The 20,060-nt window shown below is 46.3% G+C and overlaps 1 protein-coding gene across 1 annotated transcript; it reads right to left on the bottom strand.

The window, feature by feature from the left end:
* Positions 1–395: 395 nt before the first annotated feature.
* LOC138813271 (asialoglycoprotein receptor 2-like) lies at positions 396–14,954 on the bottom strand. The gene is made up of 9 exons (XM_070001593.1): positions 14,749–14,954; positions 14,141–14,350; positions 10,470–10,586; positions 9,520–9,615; positions 8,881–8,949; positions 7,590–7,676; positions 7,361–7,506; positions 1,020–1,126; positions 396–812 (listed from the first exon to the last, which is right to left on the bottom strand). Exons 2-9 carry the CDS (start codon positions 14,262–14,264, stop codon positions 656–658), a joined length of 903 nt encoding a protein of 300 aa, XP_069857694.1. The 5' UTR covers positions 14,265–14,350; positions 14,749–14,954; the 3' UTR covers positions 396–655.
* Between the last annotated feature and the right edge of the window lie 5,106 nt (positions 14,955–20,060).

Below are 20,060 nucleotides of genomic sequence, written 5' to 3'. Positions count from 1 at the left end.
GTTTAAAGATCTTTCTAAGGCCACCCACTGCAGAAACTGATGGAGATAACTGTCTTTAGAGTCCAAACGGAGCAGCCAGGCTGGAAATGGTGGGCAGGGATCTGAGCAAACCTTCTGTTCTTCACACACATCTTCCCTGGAGGTTGAGGTTTGTTCCCAAATGCAGGGAAAGGAAAGAGCACCTGGATGGCCTCTAACTTCCCCTCATAATTGTCACTGAGCATTTCTGGTCCTAGCCTCTCTCCTCTCCTCCCTAACCCTCCACAATCCCACTGGTGGTGTTTGCCAAGCTGCAAGGCTATAGGGTTACTCCTTGTCTCCCTCCTCCTCCAGCCCTTCTGTCTGACCTTCTTTGTCCCCTTCATGTCCCAGTCCCAAATAACCAAGCCACACAGTTTCAAGTATTTGTGTCTTCTTTTCCCTACTCCATTGAGAAGGGTGAGCATGAGACTAAGTACAACACATTGTGGTGTGAGGAGGGATCTCAGCCTTCCCAGCACCCACTTCCTATTTCTCCTCAACTCCTCTTCCCCATGCCTGGGACTCCATTGTCTTCTGTTCTTCACAATCCTCCTCCATGGAGAAGCTAGATTGATGCAGAAGTGGGCCGGGGCAGGGGCTGGGGGTACCAATGGGAGACACTGAAGCCGGGCTCCTACACGGTGATATTAAGTTTCATCTCACAGGCCCAGTGGTTCAGCTCTGCACAGAATTTGTCATTCCAGAAGCCATTTGCCAAGACTACCGCACAGTCATCTCCTGCGCCCACCTCGTGGCCATGCCAGTTATCTGGCTGAGCTATATCCCAGTGCCTAAGAAGACAGGACAAAGCTCAGGCTCTCCCCTCACCGTCTCCCACCAATCCAATCTGCTAATCCCCCAAAAAGGATCGCTCAGTGGGACCATCAAGGTAGAGAGTCGGGGAGGGAACGTTGGGGAAGTTGGCCCCTAAGGGATTTGTGTGTTGGGGTGAAAGGTCAACTGGCCAGCTAACCAAGGAATACAGGGAAGCCACTTACTGGTAGTTGTGCTCATAGTTGGTTCCATCCACCCATCTCCACGGGCCCTGTATGTCAGAGAGACCTATCCAGGTGTGAAAGGGGCTCATGTGTTTCACGATGAATCTCTGGAAAAACACGTGGGAAGAAGTTGCTAGATTCCAGAAATGTCTTGTACAATCATGATGTATCTGTGCAGGTGTGCCTCCTTCTGCTTCCTCAGCCTGATCTTCCCCAAGCTAAGACATCCCTCCCTCCCCAGGAAGAGTTTCCTTGTTCTTCCTCTATAACAATAGCTGTTGAGTGCTTTTTGCCATTCCTGGGGCTTGAACTCAGGGCCTGGGCTCTGTCCCTGAGCGTCTCTGTACTTAAGACTAGCATTCTACCACTTGAGCTATAGCACCACCTCCAGCTTTTTCTGTTTAGGTGGTGCTGAGGAATCGAACCTAGGGTTTCATACATGCTAGGCAAGCACTCTACCACTAAGCCACATTCCCAGCCCTGTTGAGTGTTTTGTTTTATTTACTTTAATGTAAACAAAGTAAGTTTATTTAAAAGCAAAAGTTGAAAGAAAGACCCATTTGTAAAAGTGGACTCTTTGAAGAGAAGGGAAATCTCAAGTTGGATATCCCCATGGCTATTTAATGGACATTTTCTAGGACAAACTTTGCATAAAGTGCTTTACAAAAATGACCTTATTTAGGAGGCAGGCACCAGCTCATGCCTGTAGTCCTAGCTACTCAGGAGGCTGAGATCTAAGGGTCATGGTTTGAAGTCAGCCCAGGCAGGAAAGTCCATGAGACTCTTATCTCTAATTAACCCCCAGAACAGCAGAAGTAGAGCTGTTGCTCTAGCAGTAGAGTATTAGCCTTGAGAAAAAAAAAATCTCAGGGGTAACCACCAGGCCCTGACTGAGTTCAAGTCCCAAAACCAGCACAAAAAATTACCTCATTTAATCCTCAAAAGTCCTCTAAGTTGACTGTCATAGTGATTCTCACTTTGTAAGGTAATAGAATGCAGAGAGCCAATCCAGCATCTAATTCCTACCTACCACACTGTTTCTAGGCCTAGCTGACATTTCACCCATTTTGACTGCTACTCTGACTCTGGTCCTCTTCTTGTCTTCTATCTACAGCTTCCAACACTTGGATTCTCAGCTCCTGCTGCTCCCACATATCCCAGAACCCATAAATAATCTTGAGTTCACTCCCCTTCCAGATCCTTGCTCTGTGTGGCTGTCATTTTCTGAGGTTTGCCAGTCCTCAAGCTTCTGAGCTCGGACTCACAGGGTAGAACCCAATATGACCTGGCAACAGGGTCTAGCAGCTCTATGATGAATGGATGAGTTTGAGGGTGCTAGCCCACTGGCAAGGGCATGGGTGAAAATGTCTCTGAGCTTAATAAACAGGTTCCCAGAATCTAGAGCCCCTTTGAACAGAGATGGCTATCCCAAAAGACTTAAATCACCATGCTTGGCAATGCTGCAAAGGAATTATGTGATCAGACTAGTTTTTTGGACATCTACCCTAACAATCCTCTCAACAGTGTGTGAAAAAAGGTTAAATTGGAAGACAAATCACCTAATTCCATTTTCATTCCTTAGAGACACAACCAAGGTTGTAATTGATCACCTCGTTCAAGGGCTGGATCAGTTCTAGTACATTGCACAGTATCCTGTTGATGAAAAGGCAACCCCAGGGTTTGGTGAAGTTGCTCCTCACATTCAGAGGGTTGACAGAATTGGGAAGAAGAGACCTAGACACAAAGTAGTCTATTCACTGCCTTCTCAGTGGCCTCTTCTTATCAACAAAGAAATAGAATCACTGAAGTAAATATATAGATTATCAATACCCAAGTCTCTGGATCAAAGACTGAGTAAAGAAATCTCAGATGAGCAGAGAAAAATCATTCAGAATCATTCTTTCTCACTTCCTGGATGAGTAACACGAAAAGAAGAATTACACCCATTTTCATAAGAATAACAAAAAGAAAATCATCATAAAAATCATTCCACACTCTACCACTTGAGCTACATCCAGCAGATTTTCTCATCTTTCAAATGAAGAGTTATATAAACTTCTGGTTTCTGAAGCCAAAAAATTTCAGTTATCATTTAAAGTTATAAAAGTAATCACTAGTAAAACTAAGAGTGAACTGCCACTATTCCAAAATACAATAGAGGAGAAAACAAAGTAAATGTGAGAAAGCAAAAGAAGCATAAAACCCTTAAAAATAAACAGGACTGCTGGGTGCCAGTGGCTCATGCTTGTAATCCTAGCTACTTAGGAGGCTGAGATCTGAGGATCATGTTTTAAAGATATCCCATGTAGAAAAGTCTGAGACTCTTATTTCCAATTAACCACCAGAAAACCAAAAGTGATGCTGTGGCTCAAAGTGGTCAAGCACTAGACTTGACTAAAAAAGCTCAGGAACAGCACCGGGCCCAGAGTTCAAGTTCCATGACCAACAAAAAATAAAATAAAATAAAAATAAACAGGACTAATATTAAACATGTCTACTAAAGATAAATGTTAAATGAATACATTCACCTTTTAACAGAAAAATCATTCCAGTTACTCAGAAGCCTGAAGTGGGAGGATCACTTGATACCAGGAGTTTGAGACTAGCTTGAAATCTATAGGAAGAGGTGAGGGAGGGAGGGGATAGAACTAGTTTGCTTAGCAAACATGAGGACTTGAATCAATTTCTTTTCTTTTTTCTTTTTTTTTTTTTTTGGGTCCGGTCCTGGGGCCTGAACTCTGGGCCTGGGCCCTGTCCCTCAACTCTTCAGCTCAAGGCTAGCACCCTACCACTTGAGCCACAGCGCCACTTCTAGCTTTTTTCTTTTTGCTTATGTGGTGCTGAGGAATCGAACCCAGGGCCTCATGCATGCAAGGCAAGCACTCTACCACTGAGCCACCTTCCCAGCCCTTGAATCAATTTTCTTAAAATGGTCATAACTGTCAAAAGAAATCTAAAAGCTGGGCAGAAAGACATTCACACCTGTAAGCCAAGCTACTCAGGAGACTGAAATCTGAAAATTGTGGTTCAGAGTCAGCCCATGCAGACAAATCTGTGAGATACCTATTTCCAATGGTCAAAAAAAGGAGCCGGGCGCCGGTGGCTCACACCTGTAATCCTAGCTACTCAGGAGGCTGAGATCTGAGGATCATGATTCAAAGCCAGCCCGGGGAAGGAAAGTCCATGAGACTCTTATCTCCAATAAACCACTAGAAAACCGGAAGTGGCGGTGTGGCTCAAGCAGTAGAGTGCTCAACTTGAGCTAAAGAGCTGAGGGATAGCACCCAAGCCCAGAGTTCAAGCCCCATGACAGCCAAAAAAAAAAAAATGGCTGGGAAGGTGGCTCAGTGGTAGAGTGCTTGCCTTGCATTTATGTGGCCCTGGGTTCAAGTCCTCAGCACCACATAAGCAGAAAAAGCCAGAAGTGGATCTATGGTTCAAGTGGTAGAGTGTTAGCCTTGAGCTGAAGAGCTGAGGGACAGCACCCAGGCCCAGGAGTCAGGAGTCAGGCCCCCTCACCAACCAAAAAAAAACAAACAAAAAACAACAACAACAACAAAAAACAATGGTCAAATAAAAGCTACAGTGAAGATGTGGCTCAAGTGGTAGAGCACCAGCCTTGAGAGTAAAAAGCTAAGCCAGAGTTTGAGGCCCTGAGTTCAAACCTTTACACTGGTATAAAAACAAAACTAATCAGGGCACTGGTAGCTCACGCCTGTAATCCTAGTTACTCAGGAGGCTGAGATCTGAGGATCTCAGTTCAAAGCCAGCCCAGACAGCAAAGTCCACGAGACTCTGATCTCCAATAAACTACTCAGAAAACCAGAAGTGGTGCTGTACCTCAAGTGGTAGAGCGCTCCCCTTGAGCTGAAGAGCGCAGGGACAATGCCTAAACTGAGTTCAAGCCCCATGACTGACAAAAAACAAAAACCAAAAAACACTACTCTCATTCAGAATGACAATCCTTAAGAAAACAAACAATAACAAATGCTGGTGAGCATACGAGAAAAAAGGAAGCCTCTATGCACTGCTGGTAGGGAGGTACACTAGTGCAACCACCATGGAAATCAGTATGTCAGTTTGTCAGTTCTTCAAAAAACTGAAAATACACCTACCTATGATCCTGTCAGATATATATCCTGTTAGATATATACCACTATTGGGCATATATCTAAAGGAGAAACATACCTGAATATCCATGTTTATAATAGTGCTGCTCACAATAACCAAATGGCAGAATCAGCCAAGGTGCCCAATCACAGACGAGTGGATAAAGAAGATATAGTACATATGTAGTACATATATATACTATATATTTATCAGTACACATGTATACCACAGAATATCACATAGCCCTAGTGAAAAATGAAATTAAGTCACTTCTAGAAAAATGAGTGGAATTGGAGAACAACATGTCAAGCAAGATAAATCAAACCCCCAAAATGTAAATTTCATGTGTTTTCATTTTTTGGGGGGGATCCGGTCATAGGGCCTGAACTCTGGGCCTGGGCGCTGTCCCTCAGCTCTTCAGCTCAAGGCTAGCGCTCTACCACTTGAGCCACAGCGCCACTTCCGGCTTTTTTCTTTTTGCTTATGTGGTGCTAAGGAATCGAACCCAGGGCCTCATGCATGCAAGGCAAGCACTCTACCACTGAGCCACCTTCCCAGCCCTCATGTGTTTTCATTTTTATGTGGACGCTAGACCTAAAAGGCATACTCATGGTTCATGGACATATACATATATCTGAATGTATATATGTATGTATGCATATATGTGTATATATTATAATTATATATATATATATATATATATATATATCCAGAATATCCCTCTAACTATGGAACTATTTAGAAGAATGAGGGGAAGGAGAAAGGAAAAAAGATTGAAGGTGAAGATAGCATTAGGAATCTCAAAGCTGTTGACTAGTAGGAGATTGGAGGCAGGGGGGAAAGAAGGCAACAGAGAAGGTAATCTGAGCAAAATATAATATTTACATGCCTGTAATAAAAACAAAAATAGGGCTGGGAAGTGGTAGAGTGCTTGCCTTGCATGCATGAAACCCTGGGTTCGATTCCTCAGCACCACATAAGCAAAAAGAAAAAAAAGCCGGAAGTGGCGCTGTGGCTCAAGTGGTAGAGCACTAGTCTTGAGCTGAAGAGCTGAGGGACAGCGCCCAGGCCAAGAATTCAGGCCCCATGACCGGACCCAAAAAAAAGAAAGAAAGAAAGAAAGAAAGAAAGAAAGAAAGAAAGAAAGAAAGAAAGAAAGAAAGAAAGAAAGGAAGGAAGGAAGGAAGGAAGGAAGGAAGGAAGGAAGGAAGGAAGGAAGGAAGGAAGGAAGGAAAAGAAAAGAAAAAAGAGAAAAGAAAAGAAAAAGAAAAGGATTCTTGGAATACCTTGCAGTTGCCAAAGCTTAATAATAACAATTTAAAATGCATAAAAGAGCTGGGAATGTGACTTAGTGATAAAGTGTTTGCCTAACATGCATGGAGCCCGGGGTTTGATTCCTCATTACCACATAAACAGAAAAAGCTGGAAGTAGGGTTGTAGCTCAAGTGGTAGAGTGCTAGCCTTGAACAAAAGAAGCTCAGGGACAGTACCCAGGCACTGAGTTCAAGACCCAGGACTGGCAAAAACAATAAAATAAAATGCACAAAAATCAGCCAGGAGCTGGTGGCCCATGCCTGGAATCCTAGCTACTGAGGAGTCTGAGATCTGAGGATCTCATTTTGAAGTCAGCTTGGGCAAGAAAGTCCATGAGACCACCAGAAAACAGGAAGTGGTGCGGTGCCTCAAAGTGGTAGAGTGCTAGTCATGAGCAAAAGAGCTCAGGGACAGTGCCCAGGCCCTGAGTTCAAGCCCTACAACCACCAACAACAACAAAAATGGCACAAAAATGCCTTATGTGTTCTAATGGGTTGGTTCTTCCTCTGTGAACCATGTTCAAGGTCACTGTCTGGTGGCAGCAATGGAAATGAGAGGCAAAGGGCACCTTGCAGGGCTCCAGACACGCACGGCAGGAGAGCAGTCAATGGAATCCCACTACTCTGTTCCCTTGACACAGACAACAACCACATCTGAAGGCCAACATTGGGATTCACAGACTCTCCATGTCCTGCCCTCAAGGTTTATCTCCCAACTGGCTCCTTGTCACTTTCTGCCAGCTCCTGGCTACCATCTCCCACTTCTTAGAATCAATGGCTGCTCCACTGCCCAAACTCTGCCACACTTCCTCTTCTGGATTCTGTTTTAGGTTAAGAAGCAGGGAAAACAAGCCTGCTTGGGCCTACTCATTCAAAGCATTCCGGTTTTCCTCTGACCTCCAGACAGCAGGGCCTCACCTGTTCATCCCAAGAGTTGATAACCACCAGGTGGGCATTCTCCAGCTGGCAGTATGCGTAGGCCTCGTGCCAATTCATCCCAGCACGCGAGAACCAGTAGCAGCTGCCTCCATAGTTCACCCAATTAACAGGACAACATTTCGTGCCTGAGGGGACACAGGCCAGAGGGTGATGAGGCCCGGTTGTGGCCGGGACAGAGACACGGGGACCAGTGCCACTGAGTCCCTACCGTTGCTTTGGAGAAACACCATGTTACACTTCAGGGAGCTCATATCCGTGGGGAAGTGCTTCAGGTGCAGGAACAAGGCAGCGTGGTCTAGGGGACAGAGGGACAGTGGGAGGAATGTGTGGGTCCCCTCCCGCCAGGACCAGGTGCAGGACCCCAGCTGGAGGCTTCAGAACCTCACACCATACACACACCACAAAACACGTACCATACTGACACAACACACACCCACACTCCACATCACCTAATACAGTATACCTACACCACAGCCCACGCCACATATACCCCAACACACATACCACACACATACCACACCACACACACCACACACACCAAACACATACCACAACACACATACCACACCACACACACCAAAACACATATACCACACACCACACACACTGTATATATGCCACCCCACAGCACATATAACACAATACAGCATACATAACACACCACACACACCAAATACGCACCACAACACACCTAATGCACACATAACACACCCCACACATCAAACACACAGCATAACACATGTACCACATCACACACACACACACACACACACACACACACACACACACACTCTGTTGGCCCAGTAGCCTCCTCTCCCGTAGCTTAACATGTTTTTTTCCTAGACAGCAAGCACTAGGCCCATTTAGTACAGATAGCAAATAACAGGCCTCCTCCCCTCTTTACCTTGAGATGACACTCCACTGGGGTAGTTACAACCCCTTTAATGTAACCTTCAGTCTGGGCAGCTGCAGCCCCTTATCTACCACTTGGGCAGCAGCCATAAATCCTGTCCCGCCATGATGAAGCCCCTGGTCCACAGGCCCACACCGGGTCTCCACCTCCAAGCCCCTCCTAGCCCCTGAAGCTTACATAGTCACCTCAGACAAAGCCAGCACTTCTCTCTTGTGAGAAGGAATCTTGCTGCTCCTCTTGCTGCCACTAAACCTTTTCTTTGTTCTTTGTGCCTAAATGTCTGCGTGGTTTTCTGGCAAAGTCTAACACACACTGCACGCATGCCACATGCACACCACATCACATACCATAAACACACTAAACTGCTTCAGATGGAGCATATGAGTCACATATAACGCTCCACACAACACACATACCACACTCATACAACTCCACCAACACCAGAGCACATACTGCACACAGATACCATCCCATACTCACACCACACACACAACACCCACACACGCACACCTCGCATATCACAGACACAATACACACATCCACCTCACACACAGACCACACGCATGCTTCGGGAGGAAAATGTGACCTGCTTTTAGGTCCTGATGTTTCTCCAGCTGGGCCTCCAGAGATGTCAATTTGTCGCTCATGCTGCCTTCTGAAAAAAAAAAGGAAGACAAATTCCTCCTTCAGCCTCCTGCACCCACCTCCAGCCTCACACACTAGGGGGCGCCATTTGGAGCCCACAGCCTCCCGTGGAACATGGCCTAGTCAACATCTGAACCCTCAGCCCCATCAGGCTGCTCTGCACCTGCAGGGGCTTAGGCCACTGTGCTGTTGAAATTCCTTCCTTGGGTCCCTGTGTTCACACAACCCAGTCCTATGCAGTCCACACAACTTGCTGCAACTTGCTCCCACTCTCTGACCTCTGACCCCCTCACAACTCCCTCCCCCACCCCAGTTCCTAGAATTGTCCTCAGTCCCCCAATACACAGTGCTCTTCTTCACCTCCTGTGGGTCACAGCCTCTTCTCTCTGGCTGGCACTCACCCTGCCTGCCTCAGTTGGTCCCCAGGGCCCCTCAAGTCAGGGCCAGTACCTGTAGAAGTCTTGCTAGCTCCTCAGGGCTAGATCATCTGCCCTGGGCTTCATCCCCACAGCCCCTGAGCAGATTCAGCACTGAGCCCAGCGGATAAATCTGTGTGGATAAACAACGGCCAGCCACTCACTATGGGAGCCCAGGGCCAGGACCTCCACCAGGGTGCTGGAGGAGAAGTTGTTGAAAGTTTCCTTCAGGGTACGCAGCTCTTCCTGCAGCCGTGTGCCTTGTCAGGAGACAGTGAGACAGGAAGGGGTGTGGGGCTGTGCCCCCATTACCATCCATGTGACTATCCCCCTCACTGCCCATCACTGCCCCATCATCCATCCCATTCTTTTTGGGGGGGAGGGGTAGGAGGAGAGGTTGTGCTAGTCCTGGAACTTGAACTCTGGGTCGCGGTGCTGTCCCTGAGCTTATATATTTTTTTTTTTTTAGGTACAAAACCAGAACCCAAACTCAGTACCTGACACTTTTGCTCATTGGCTGGCATTCTACCAACTAAGCCATGCCTCCAATCCCAGTCCCTGAGCTTTTCTGCTCAAGGCTAGCGCTCTACCACTTGAACCACGCCTCTACTTCTGGTTTGTTAGATGCTTAATTGGATCTCATGGATTTTCCTGCCTGGGCTGGCTTTGAACTACGATCCTCAGATCTCAGCCTTTTTTTTTTCCTTTTTTATTTTTTTTTATTTATTTTGGTCAGTCATGGGGCCTGAACTCCAGGCCTGGGCATTGTCCCTCAGCTCTTCAGCTGTAGACTAGTGCTCTACCACTTAAGCCTCAGCCCCACTTCTGGCTTTTTCTGCTATGTGGTGCTGAGGAATCGAACCAAGGGCCTCATGCATGCAAGGCAAGCACTCTACCACTGAGCCACCTTCCCAGCCCCAATCTCAGCCTTTTGAATAGCTAGGATTATAGGCATGAGCCACTATCACCTGGCTATTGATCCCATTCTTGACTTCTTATTGCGCTCAGCACCTGTAGCATGCTGCCTCTACCTCCTCCCCTCTCATTGCTCTCCTCACTACCTCATCATTATCCATAACCCACCCCCATCTTTGTCTCATCCCTGTAACCTCACTTTGAGACCTGATCACACAGACGGCCACCAGCAGCAGGACATTGAGGCTCAGGGCGAGCAGACTGAGATGGAAGCTGGAGCAAAGGCGTTTTGGAAAGGTCTGGGAAGGAGGCTGCCCTGTAAGAGAAAAAGAGTGTCAGAAGCCACACATTCAAGGGACAGGAACAGGGCAAGGAAAGAAACAAGTATGGCATTCTGGAAGAGCTAATGGATTTGACCCCATTAATGGGGTGTTAAACATGGAACATTTATACATCTGCACCTACAGGAACATGGGCAAGCATGCACACCACACACACACATACACACACACAGGTACATATAACATGCACACACATAGTACACAATAGTCACAACAGCTCTGTGAAAAGCCAAGCTCTTACACCTGAGATGAGGGACACACCTGCCCTTTGCTACACATGCTTCATAAGAAAAGAGGGCTAGTGGATGCTAGTGGCTCATGCCTGTAATCCTAGATACCCAGGAAGTTGAGATCTGAGAATCATAGTTCAAGAACCCAGCCTGACAATTTCAAGAGACCCTTATCTCCAAATAATCGGCCAAAAGCCAAAAGTGGGGATGTGGCTCAAGTGGTAGAGCACTGTCCTTGAGTGAAAAAAACTAAGCAAGAGCTTGAGGCCCTAGGTTCAAGTCCCAGTATCGGTAGGAGGAAGGGAGCAAATTTTCAAGACACTGGACATCAGCAAAGGAAAGGCATTGATTCCTGAAAAAGAGGAAACAAATAAGATGAACCAAAATACTCCATCTTTTTTTTTTCTTTTGGTCGGCTGTGGGGCTTGAACTCTGGGCCTGGGTGCTGTCCCTCAGTTCTTCTGCTCAAGGCAAGCATTCTACCATTTGAGCCACAGCACCACTGCTGGTTTTCTGGTGGTTAATTGGAGATAGGAGTCTCCGACTTTTCAGCCCAGGCTGGCTTTGAATTGTGATCCTCATATCTCAGCCTCCTGAGTAGCTAGGATTACAAGTATGAGCCACCAGCACCTGGCAAAATGCCCCATTTTATACTTAGAGAAAGTTTTTGGGCCACAGGACATGGAAGGGAAATCAAGACAGAGGCCAGCAGCTTCCCTAGTCCAGGAGATAGAATTTAGAGTTCGAGCTCAAGATGGTCAGGACTCACTGGATCAGACAGATTGCAAGTTACTATATCCTAGAAGAAAGCTCAAGAGTATATAGAGGAATACAAAAGTATCCAGTACCTGGTGTGGTAAAGTTCACAAAATCTTGCCTCCAGTCAAAGATATACAAGATACATAAGATGTACAGGAAAACACAGCTCATATTGAGGAGGTTAACAAATCAATCAAACAGGCTGAGGATGTAGAGTGCTTGCCTCGCCCGTGACCTGGATCCCATCTTCAGCACCAAAAGTAAATGAAAAAATCTATTAAAATGGATGCAGAATGGACATGGATGTTAGAATTAAGCCAGACACGGTGGCTCACAGCTATAATCTTAGCTACTCAGGAGACTGAGATCTGAGGATGACTGAAGCCAGCCTGGATAGGAAAGCCCATGAGACTCTTATCTCAAATTAACCACTAGAAAAATGGAAGTGATGCTATGGCTCAAAATGGTAGAGCATTAGCCTGGAGCAAAACCAGCTCAGGGATGGCACCGAGGTCCTCAGTTCAAGCCGTACAACTGACAAAAAAAGAAAAAAAGAATTGTAAACAATGTCCTTGAAACAGATGTTGTAGTTATAGCCCATATATTCATACATATAAATGCATATGTGGAAAAAAAGAAAAACAACATTAAGCAGACAGCTGTGAAAGGTATTTAAAAGTTCAAAGTTGAGCTTTAGAGATGAAAACAACCACGTCTAGCATTAAATGCCTGTTCAAGCACACACACACACACACACACACACACACACACACACACACACACACACACACACTAGTTAATTAATTAGGGCTGGGAATGTGGCTTAGTGGTAGAGTACTTGCCTAGCATGCATGAGCCCTGGTTCAATTCCTCAGTACCACAAAAACAGAAAAAAGTTTGCAAGTGGCACTGTGGCTCAAGTGGTAGAATGCTAGCCTTGAGCACAGAGATGTTCATACAGAGCCCAGGCCCTGAGTTTAAGTCCCAGGATTGGCAAAAAATAATAATAATAATAATTAATTATATTAAATTAAATCCAGCCAGGTACTGGTGGCTTGTACATATAATCCTAGCTTCTCAAGAGGCTGAAATCCGAGGATTGCAGGGTAAGCAAGGCCATGAGACTTTTTTCTCCACTTAACCACCAACAAGCTGGACATGAAAGTGTAGCTCAAGTGGTAGAGCGCTAGCCTGAAGCAAAAAATGCTTAGGGACCGTGACTAGGCCCTGAGACTAGCACAAAAAAGAAAAGTCTTGAAAACTCTGTATACATAAAGTGGCAGGAAAAGATAGAAAGCCATCAACAGTAAAACGCTTTCCTGTGACCACGCTCCTTCCTAGACAGCCGCAGCTGCTTGAAGGAAGTATGTGACAGGTGTGCAGTATCTGGACTTCCCCCTCTGTGCTCTCCTTCAGGCCACTTAAGCATCAATTTAAAGAATCGTGGACTCTCTCTAAGCTTTTTGTCCAAATGCTGAATCCTTTCACCCTCAGAAGATTTAGCAACACCCAAAGCCATTGAGTGTTCCACTAGTTCTTGGTCTCACAAACAGCTTCAAAGCAAAGTGAGGTAGGTGGGCCTTAGTCCCTGTAGAGACTGTTGGGGGGGGGGCCTGCCACCCCACTTCCAGGAAGGAGATGTGATAGGTGGAGTAGGTTTCTCTTTTTTTTTCTTTTTTTTTGGGGGGTCCAGTCGTGGGGCCTGAACTCTGGGCCTGGGCGCTGTCCCTCAGCTCTTCAGCTCAAGGCTAGCGCTCTACCACTTGAGCCACAGCGCCACTTCCGGCCTTTTTCTTTTTGCTTATGTGGTGCTGAGGAATCGAACCCAGGGCCTCAGGCATGCAAGGCAAGCGCTCTACCACTGAGCCACCTTCCCAGGCAGGAGTAGGTTTCTCTTGGCCCTTCCTTTCCTGCCTGGCACAATCCTTCCCTCAGTCCCCCAGCCTCAGGATCACACATCCCCTCTGTCCTCTCCCCTGAGCTTGTGCCCTGGTCCCTTCTGCTTCCACAGAGCCTGGCTCCATCCCAGCTCCCACCCTGATGTTCCTCCACCTGTTTCCTACCTTTCTACCTAGAACCACAGCAATGTCTCTGAAATCTTTCCACCAATCACTTGGAGAATTATGTTCAACATTTTCCAAGGACAGGCCCAGGAGGATGTAGGGGGAGCAGGCCCTTCCAGCTCATTTCTCCACTCTTCCCAGCTCATCTCCCACCTTCACTCTTACGTATACTCATAGTTCTGGCTGGCTGTGGACATGCCTGCATATGTACACACACACACACACACACACACACACACACACACACACACACACACACACACACACACACACACACACACACACACACAGCACACATGTGCCTCAGGGTAGGAGAAAGAGGGAGAAAGTCTCCTCTGGTTCCAATATGCCCTCATCTCTGGGGCCCTCTACAATAAGGGGAGGAACGCAGTCCCTGCCCCCTGAACGCATAGACAGAGAGCACTTGGCAATTGAGACAAGGGTTCAGGGGTTGAAGCCCCTGAAACTGGTACTTGCCTTTCCAAAATGGACTTTCTCTCCTGGGGTTCTGCCCATGAGTGCCTGGCTCCTCACCACCACTGAACTGATGGTTAGTTTCCTCCGAGTCAAGCTGCTGGATGTCTTGAAAGTCCTTGTCCATGATGGGCCCCAGGCTGGTGTTGGAGCTGGGAGTGAAGCTTGTACTTCAGGCTGAAGCTGGAGCTGTGTTTATGGATAGGCTTTGAACTGACAAGCAAATTCATGTGGACAGATTAAAGTAAGGAATGACACCAGGTGCTGATGGCTCACGCCTGTAATCCTAGCTACTCATGGAGGCTGAGATCTGAGGACTGAGGTTTGAAGGCAGTCCAGACCCAGCAGCAACAACAATGATGATAATGATAATAATAATAATAAAGTAAGGCCTAAGAGTAGAGCAAGGTGACAGCTGAGGTTAGATATGAAGTTGAAGATAAGTTTGGAGGAAAGGTTTGAACTATCTTAGTTTCCTGTCCCATCTCATGTCTCCTTGACAAGGCCAGGAGCTTTCCCAGAACAGCCCACACCTTCCCATCCATCCCCTCTTGTCCCTGAACCACAGACATCTACAATACCACCTGCCCTCACCCCCCGACCTTCATTACCTGTTAAAAGTATAAAGAGCTGACTTGCTCCCACCAACAGTCCAGACCCCAGAAAGAAGAGATGTGAATGCCGGGAAGATTGGGGAAGGAGGTGTGAGGGGAGAGGGGAAGAGGAGGCTGGTCCAGGCAATCACTCTGAGCCCCTGTATCTGAGTGTCCAAGTGAATCTAACATGGCATCTCCTGGCTGAGGGGACTTTGGACAGTTAAATAGAAATATAAACAGAGCTGGAACTCACGCCATGAGTAGTGGGGGTAGGCTATTTACCCTCAGAGAAGGGGGTCTTCTGGGTCTACCACCTCCATCCCCAATCTCCAGTCAATCTATACCCTCATTTCATGACTGAGGCACGGGAGCTAGGCCTGGAAGTGTTGAGATACCGCGAGCTGTTTCCCCTCTGTCCCTCCCCCTTCCATTTCCTGTCCCTGAGTTTTCCAGCAGTGTTGGTTTCTCCAAAGTTCCCTGACCAGGATCAGAGAGACCGACCAGTTCCCGGCTCTTTCCCAATCTGGGCCTGTGAACCTTGCATGCCAGCCCTGTGGACTCAGCTCCAGGTACCCCAACCCCTGCCCAACTCAATCACCTTTCTGGGGAGCAAAAGTTCCTCCAGTTGCAGGGAGGAAGAGAAATAGGATAAAGACGTAGGATTGTTAAGAGTGGGAGAATTACGAATGCTACTAGTGATCCTAGAGGGCTAAATGAGTGTGTCACAGAAAGCAGCTCTCCTAGAGTAGGAGAAAAGTCACCTTCATTAGCACTTTCTGTGGCCCGGGCACCCTGCCAGGCCCAGGAACACAAACATTAGTCCACTCCTGTAATTTCATTATACATGTTTTCTCACTTAACCCTCACAAACACAACACAAGATGGACGCCTTCCTTATTCCCAGGGGAAGAACAGGGGAGGAAATGGAGCCTTGGGGAGATGACATGACTTGCTCCAGGTAGGAGGTAGAAGAGTTTGAGGGTAGAATGTTTCCCCAAGGACTCATGTATTAGACACTTTGTCTCTAGACTATGGCACTACTGGGAGATGGTAGGAATTTTAAATGGTGTGGCCCCGTGGGAGGTATTTAGGTCCTTGGTCACTCACCCCCTCAAAGGATACCATGACCCCAGCCTTCTTCCTCTCCTGATTCTCAGTGTGGCAAATGGCTTCGCTCCCACACATACACCCTGGTGTCATATGCCACTTCAGGAGTTCCAAAGCAGCAGGGCCAAGGGATCATGAACTGACATCTCTAAAATAAGCTTATTTTCACTTTAAGTTGATTTATCTCAGCTATTTGTGGGCTAGACCCAGTTCTAGCCAGCTGTTTGCTGTTCAAAAGCTAGTATTTGTACTCACTAGACACTCTGTTGGAAATGAACTATATAACTTGAGGGGGGTGGGGCAGGATGGAAAACTTGGGAGAAAATGAGGGAGGAGGTGATACTATTCAAAAGGAAATGTGCCTGTAACCCCTCTGTACATCACCTTTACAATAAAGTAAAACCAAAACAATAAGCAAAAAAAAAAAAAAGCCAATATTTCAGGCTAGGCACCAGTGGCTCAGGCCTGTAATCTTAGATACTCAAGAGTATGAGATCAGAGGATTGTGGCTAAAAGTTAGTCTGGGCAGGAATTTTTGTGACACTCTTACTCCAATTAACATAGCTAATAGAGTTGTGGCTCAAGTGGTAGAGCACTCACCTTGAGGGAAAAAAAAAAAAAAAAAAAAGCTAAGGGACAGCACTTCATGGCCTGAGTTCAAATCCCAGAACCTGCGTGCACACACACACACACACACACACACACACACACATAAAAATAAAAAATATTTAAGCCAATACTTGGAAGGTAAGAGTTGGTGGGAAGGAAATCAGTTTTACTCAAGAGCCAACACTCTAAATCTCAGGAGCATGCAAACTTCACTGGAAACAGACAGCCCATACCAGGAAGCCATTCTACTCTCAATTCCTCATCTACTCCAGCCCCCAAATGCTACTGGCAGCCAGAGCTGCCCTGCCTCCACCCCCAGCTACTGCTAAACCATGAGACTCACCCCTGCGCTTGAGTTGCTACTACTCAAGGGGACCTGCTCCACCTCCACCTCCACCGGGCCACTAGCATGTGCCTGAGCTACCTCATCTCACCCCAGCCACCGCCCCAGGCCTGAGCCTTAGACAATCACCCACCCTTTACCCAGGCTGCACCCAGAAAGGAACCATAGACTACCTCAGGCCCATGTGGAGGGCCTGGACAGAGATCTGAGGGCCAAAGACCAGGAAGTGAGCTCCCTAATGGAGCCCATGTATTAGTCACCCTCCTCCTCAGCCAGGAAAAGTACTTTTTCTTCCTTTTTTTTTTTTTTTTTTTTTTTGGTCGTGGGGCTTGAACTCTGGGCTTGGGCACTGTCCCTGTGCTCTTCAGCTCAAGGCGAGTGCTCTACCGCTTGAGCCACAGCACCACTTCCTTTTTCTTCCTATTTTTTCCCTTCTCTTTTCCTGATTGTACTTTTTGGGGGAGGGTTGTGAAACTTGAACTCTGGGCCTGGGCGCTGTCCCTCAGCTCTTCAGCTCAAGGCGAGCGCTCTACCACTTGAGCCACAGAGCCACTTGCGGTTTTCTGGTGGTTAATTGGAGATAAGAGTCTCACACAGACTTTCCTGCCTGCGCTGGCTTTGAACCCCAGTCCTCAGATCTTAGCCTCCTAAGTAGCTATAGGCATGAGCCACCAGCGCCTGGTTGTATTGTTTTTCTCTGTAATAATTATACAAGTTTCACTGGATGCTGGTGGTCTACACCTGTAATCCTAGATACTCAGGAGGCTAAGATATGAGGATCATGGTTCAAAGTCAGCCCATTGATGAAAGTTTGTGAGACTCTTATTTCCAATTAACCACCAATAAACTGAAAGTGGACCTGTGGCTCAAAGTGGTAGAGCGCTGAGAAAAAGACCTCAGGGACAGAACCCAGGCCCTGAGTTCAAACCCCATGACTGACATGCACACACATGAAATAACATAAGGTTCTTAAACACTACTATATTGTATATATTTTTATCTTGTATACATCTCCCTCCTTTCCTTGTCTTTTTCTTTCTTCCTTCTCTCATTCTTCTTTTCTTTACTACTTAATTTTTAATACCTTATACTTTTTTGATACCTCTATTTTAAATACACAGTTTATCCTATAAGAACCCTAGTTCTTTTCTTCTACAAACATATTAGAGATGGAGCTGATAATCCAATTTTTTAAACTACATTTGAATACTTGGTTTGGGGCCAGGCATGGTAGTACATGTCTGTAATCTCTGCAACTAAGGAAGTAGCAACAAAATTGCTGTTTGAGATCAGCCCAAAGTTAGAAAGGTCTTATCTTAAAAACAATCCAAGGGGGCTGGGAAGGTGGCTCAGTGGTAGAGTGCTTGCCTTGCATGCATGAGGCCCTGGATTCTATTCCTCAGTACCACATAAGCAGAAAAAGCAGCAAGTAGTGCTATGGCTCAAGTGGTAGAGTGCTAATCTTGAGCTGAAGAGCTGAGGGACAGCGCCCAGGCCCAGAGTTCAGGCCCCACGACTGACAAAAATAAAAAATAAAAATAAATCCCAGTGTGATGGCACACGTACAAAGCCAGCCAAGGCACAGTTAGTGTGAGGCTCTGTATGCAAAAGGACTGGGGAGATGGCTCAAGTAGTAGAGTGCTTACCAGACAAACAAAAGGTTCTATATACCATGCAAAAAGAAAGAAAAGAGGGGCTGGGAAGTTGGCTCAGTGGTAGAATGCTTGCCTTGCATGCATGAAGCCCTGGGTTTGATTCCTCAGTACCACATAAGCAGAAAAAGCCAGAAGTGGGCTGTGGCTCAAGTGGTAGAGCACTAGCTTTGAACTGAAGAGCTGAGGGACAGTGCCCAGGCCCAGAGTTCAGGCCCCATGACTGGCAAAAAGAAAGAAAGAAAGAAAGAAAAGGGAAAAGAAAACTGAAAATGTGGCCAAAGTGATACAATGCCAGCCCAGAAATATTGAGGGCCTGAGTTCAAACCTAGTACCACCAACAAAAAGAAAAGACAACTAAATATATCTATATACATATGCTTTACTTTTTTTTTTGTTTTTGTTTTGTTTTTGGTGCCAGTCCTGGGGCTTGAACTCAGAGCCTGGGTGCTGTCCCTGAGGTTTTTTGCTCCAGGTTAATGCTCTACCACTTGAGCCACATTCCACTTCTAGCTTTTTGATGATTGATTGGAAATAGGAGTCTTGTGGACTTTCCTGCCCAGATTGCCATTGAACCTTAATCCTCAGATCTCAGCCTCCTGAGTAGCTAGGATTACAGCATGAGCCACTGGCACCCAGCTACAATTGATTATTTTATCACTGTTGTATGCTTTCCCTCCTCTAAGTGGCAGAAAAAAAAAAGATATCCAACCTAGATGTACACAACTTCTATCACAATATAGAAGTGCAAGTAATGTGAAAAGGTCAATATGATGCTTCCAGAAGCTTCTAACCAAGTCCAAAGATACTGAAAGTGTTGGAATGCCTGAAAAAAAAAAAAAAAAAAAAAACTTCTAAACTTTTAAAAATGATGTGACTTCAAATAACTTCTAGTCAAGATTATTATACCCAATAATGTTATCCTTCAAAATAGAGGAAGCACTACAAGCCAAAGTTCCTATCTGAAATACTAGCTACTTAGGAGGCAGAGATCTGAGGGCTGAGATCTGAAAACAGCCTGAGCAGAAAACTCTGAGACTCTCATCTCCAATTCATGAGCAAAATGATGAAAGTAGAGGTGAGACTCGTGAGAGAGTGCAAACCTTGAGCGAAAAAACTAAATGAGAGTGTGAGGCCCCGAGTTCAAGCCCAATATCAGAGTACGCATGAGTGCACACACACACACACACACACTCACACACACACACACACACACACACACACACACACACACAAACACACACACAAAAGAATAATTAGCATGGCTGCCATGGAGATATTAGAGACCGGAAGTGTAAGTGTCACTGGATGACAGGCTCTTGTTTTGGCCTAGAAGCACAATTGACCAACATGGAGACAAGGAAACACAGATCTATAACTGGTACAATTCTGGAATGAGTGGTACCCCGAGGAGGGTGTTCCTAAAGAGCTTTTTGTTCTTTTTATCTTTTTAGATTTTTGTTGCTCATGGGGGCTTGAACTCAGGACCTGGCCATTGTCCCTGAGTTCTTTTGCTCCAGGCTACCACTCTACCACTTTGAGCCACAGCACCATTTCCAGTTTTCTGGTGGTTCATTGGAGATAAGAGTCTCATGAAGCCGGGCGCCAGTGGCTCA

The sequence above is a fragment of the Dipodomys merriami genome, unplaced genomic scaffold (genome assembly GCF_024711535.1).
Source record: "Dipodomys merriami isolate MVZ:Mamm:240054 unplaced genomic scaffold, mDipMer1.0.p SCAF_59, whole genome shotgun sequence".
In the NCBI taxonomy this organism is placed as follows: domain Eukaryota; kingdom Metazoa; phylum Chordata; class Mammalia; order Rodentia; family Heteromyidae; genus Dipodomys; species Dipodomys merriami.
The sequence above is the reverse complement of the archived record's forward strand: the minus strand, read 5'-3'. Positions and strand labels throughout refer to the sequence as shown.

Bases quoted from the DNA above. Each gene is read 5' to 3' on its own strand.
- LOC138813271 (XM_070001593.1), bottom strand. From the start codon at position 14,264: ATGGACAAGGACTTTCAAGACATCCAGCAGCTTGACTCGGAGGAAACT. The intron at 7,507-7,589 runs GTAGGGACTCAG...GTGTCCCCTCAG, and splicing joins GGTGTTTCTCCAAAGCAACG to GCACGAAATGTTGTCCTGTT. The intron at 1,127-7,360 runs GTGAGGCCCTGC...GTGTTTTTCCAG, and splicing joins TCAACTCTTGGGATGAACAG to AGATTCATCGTGAAACACAT.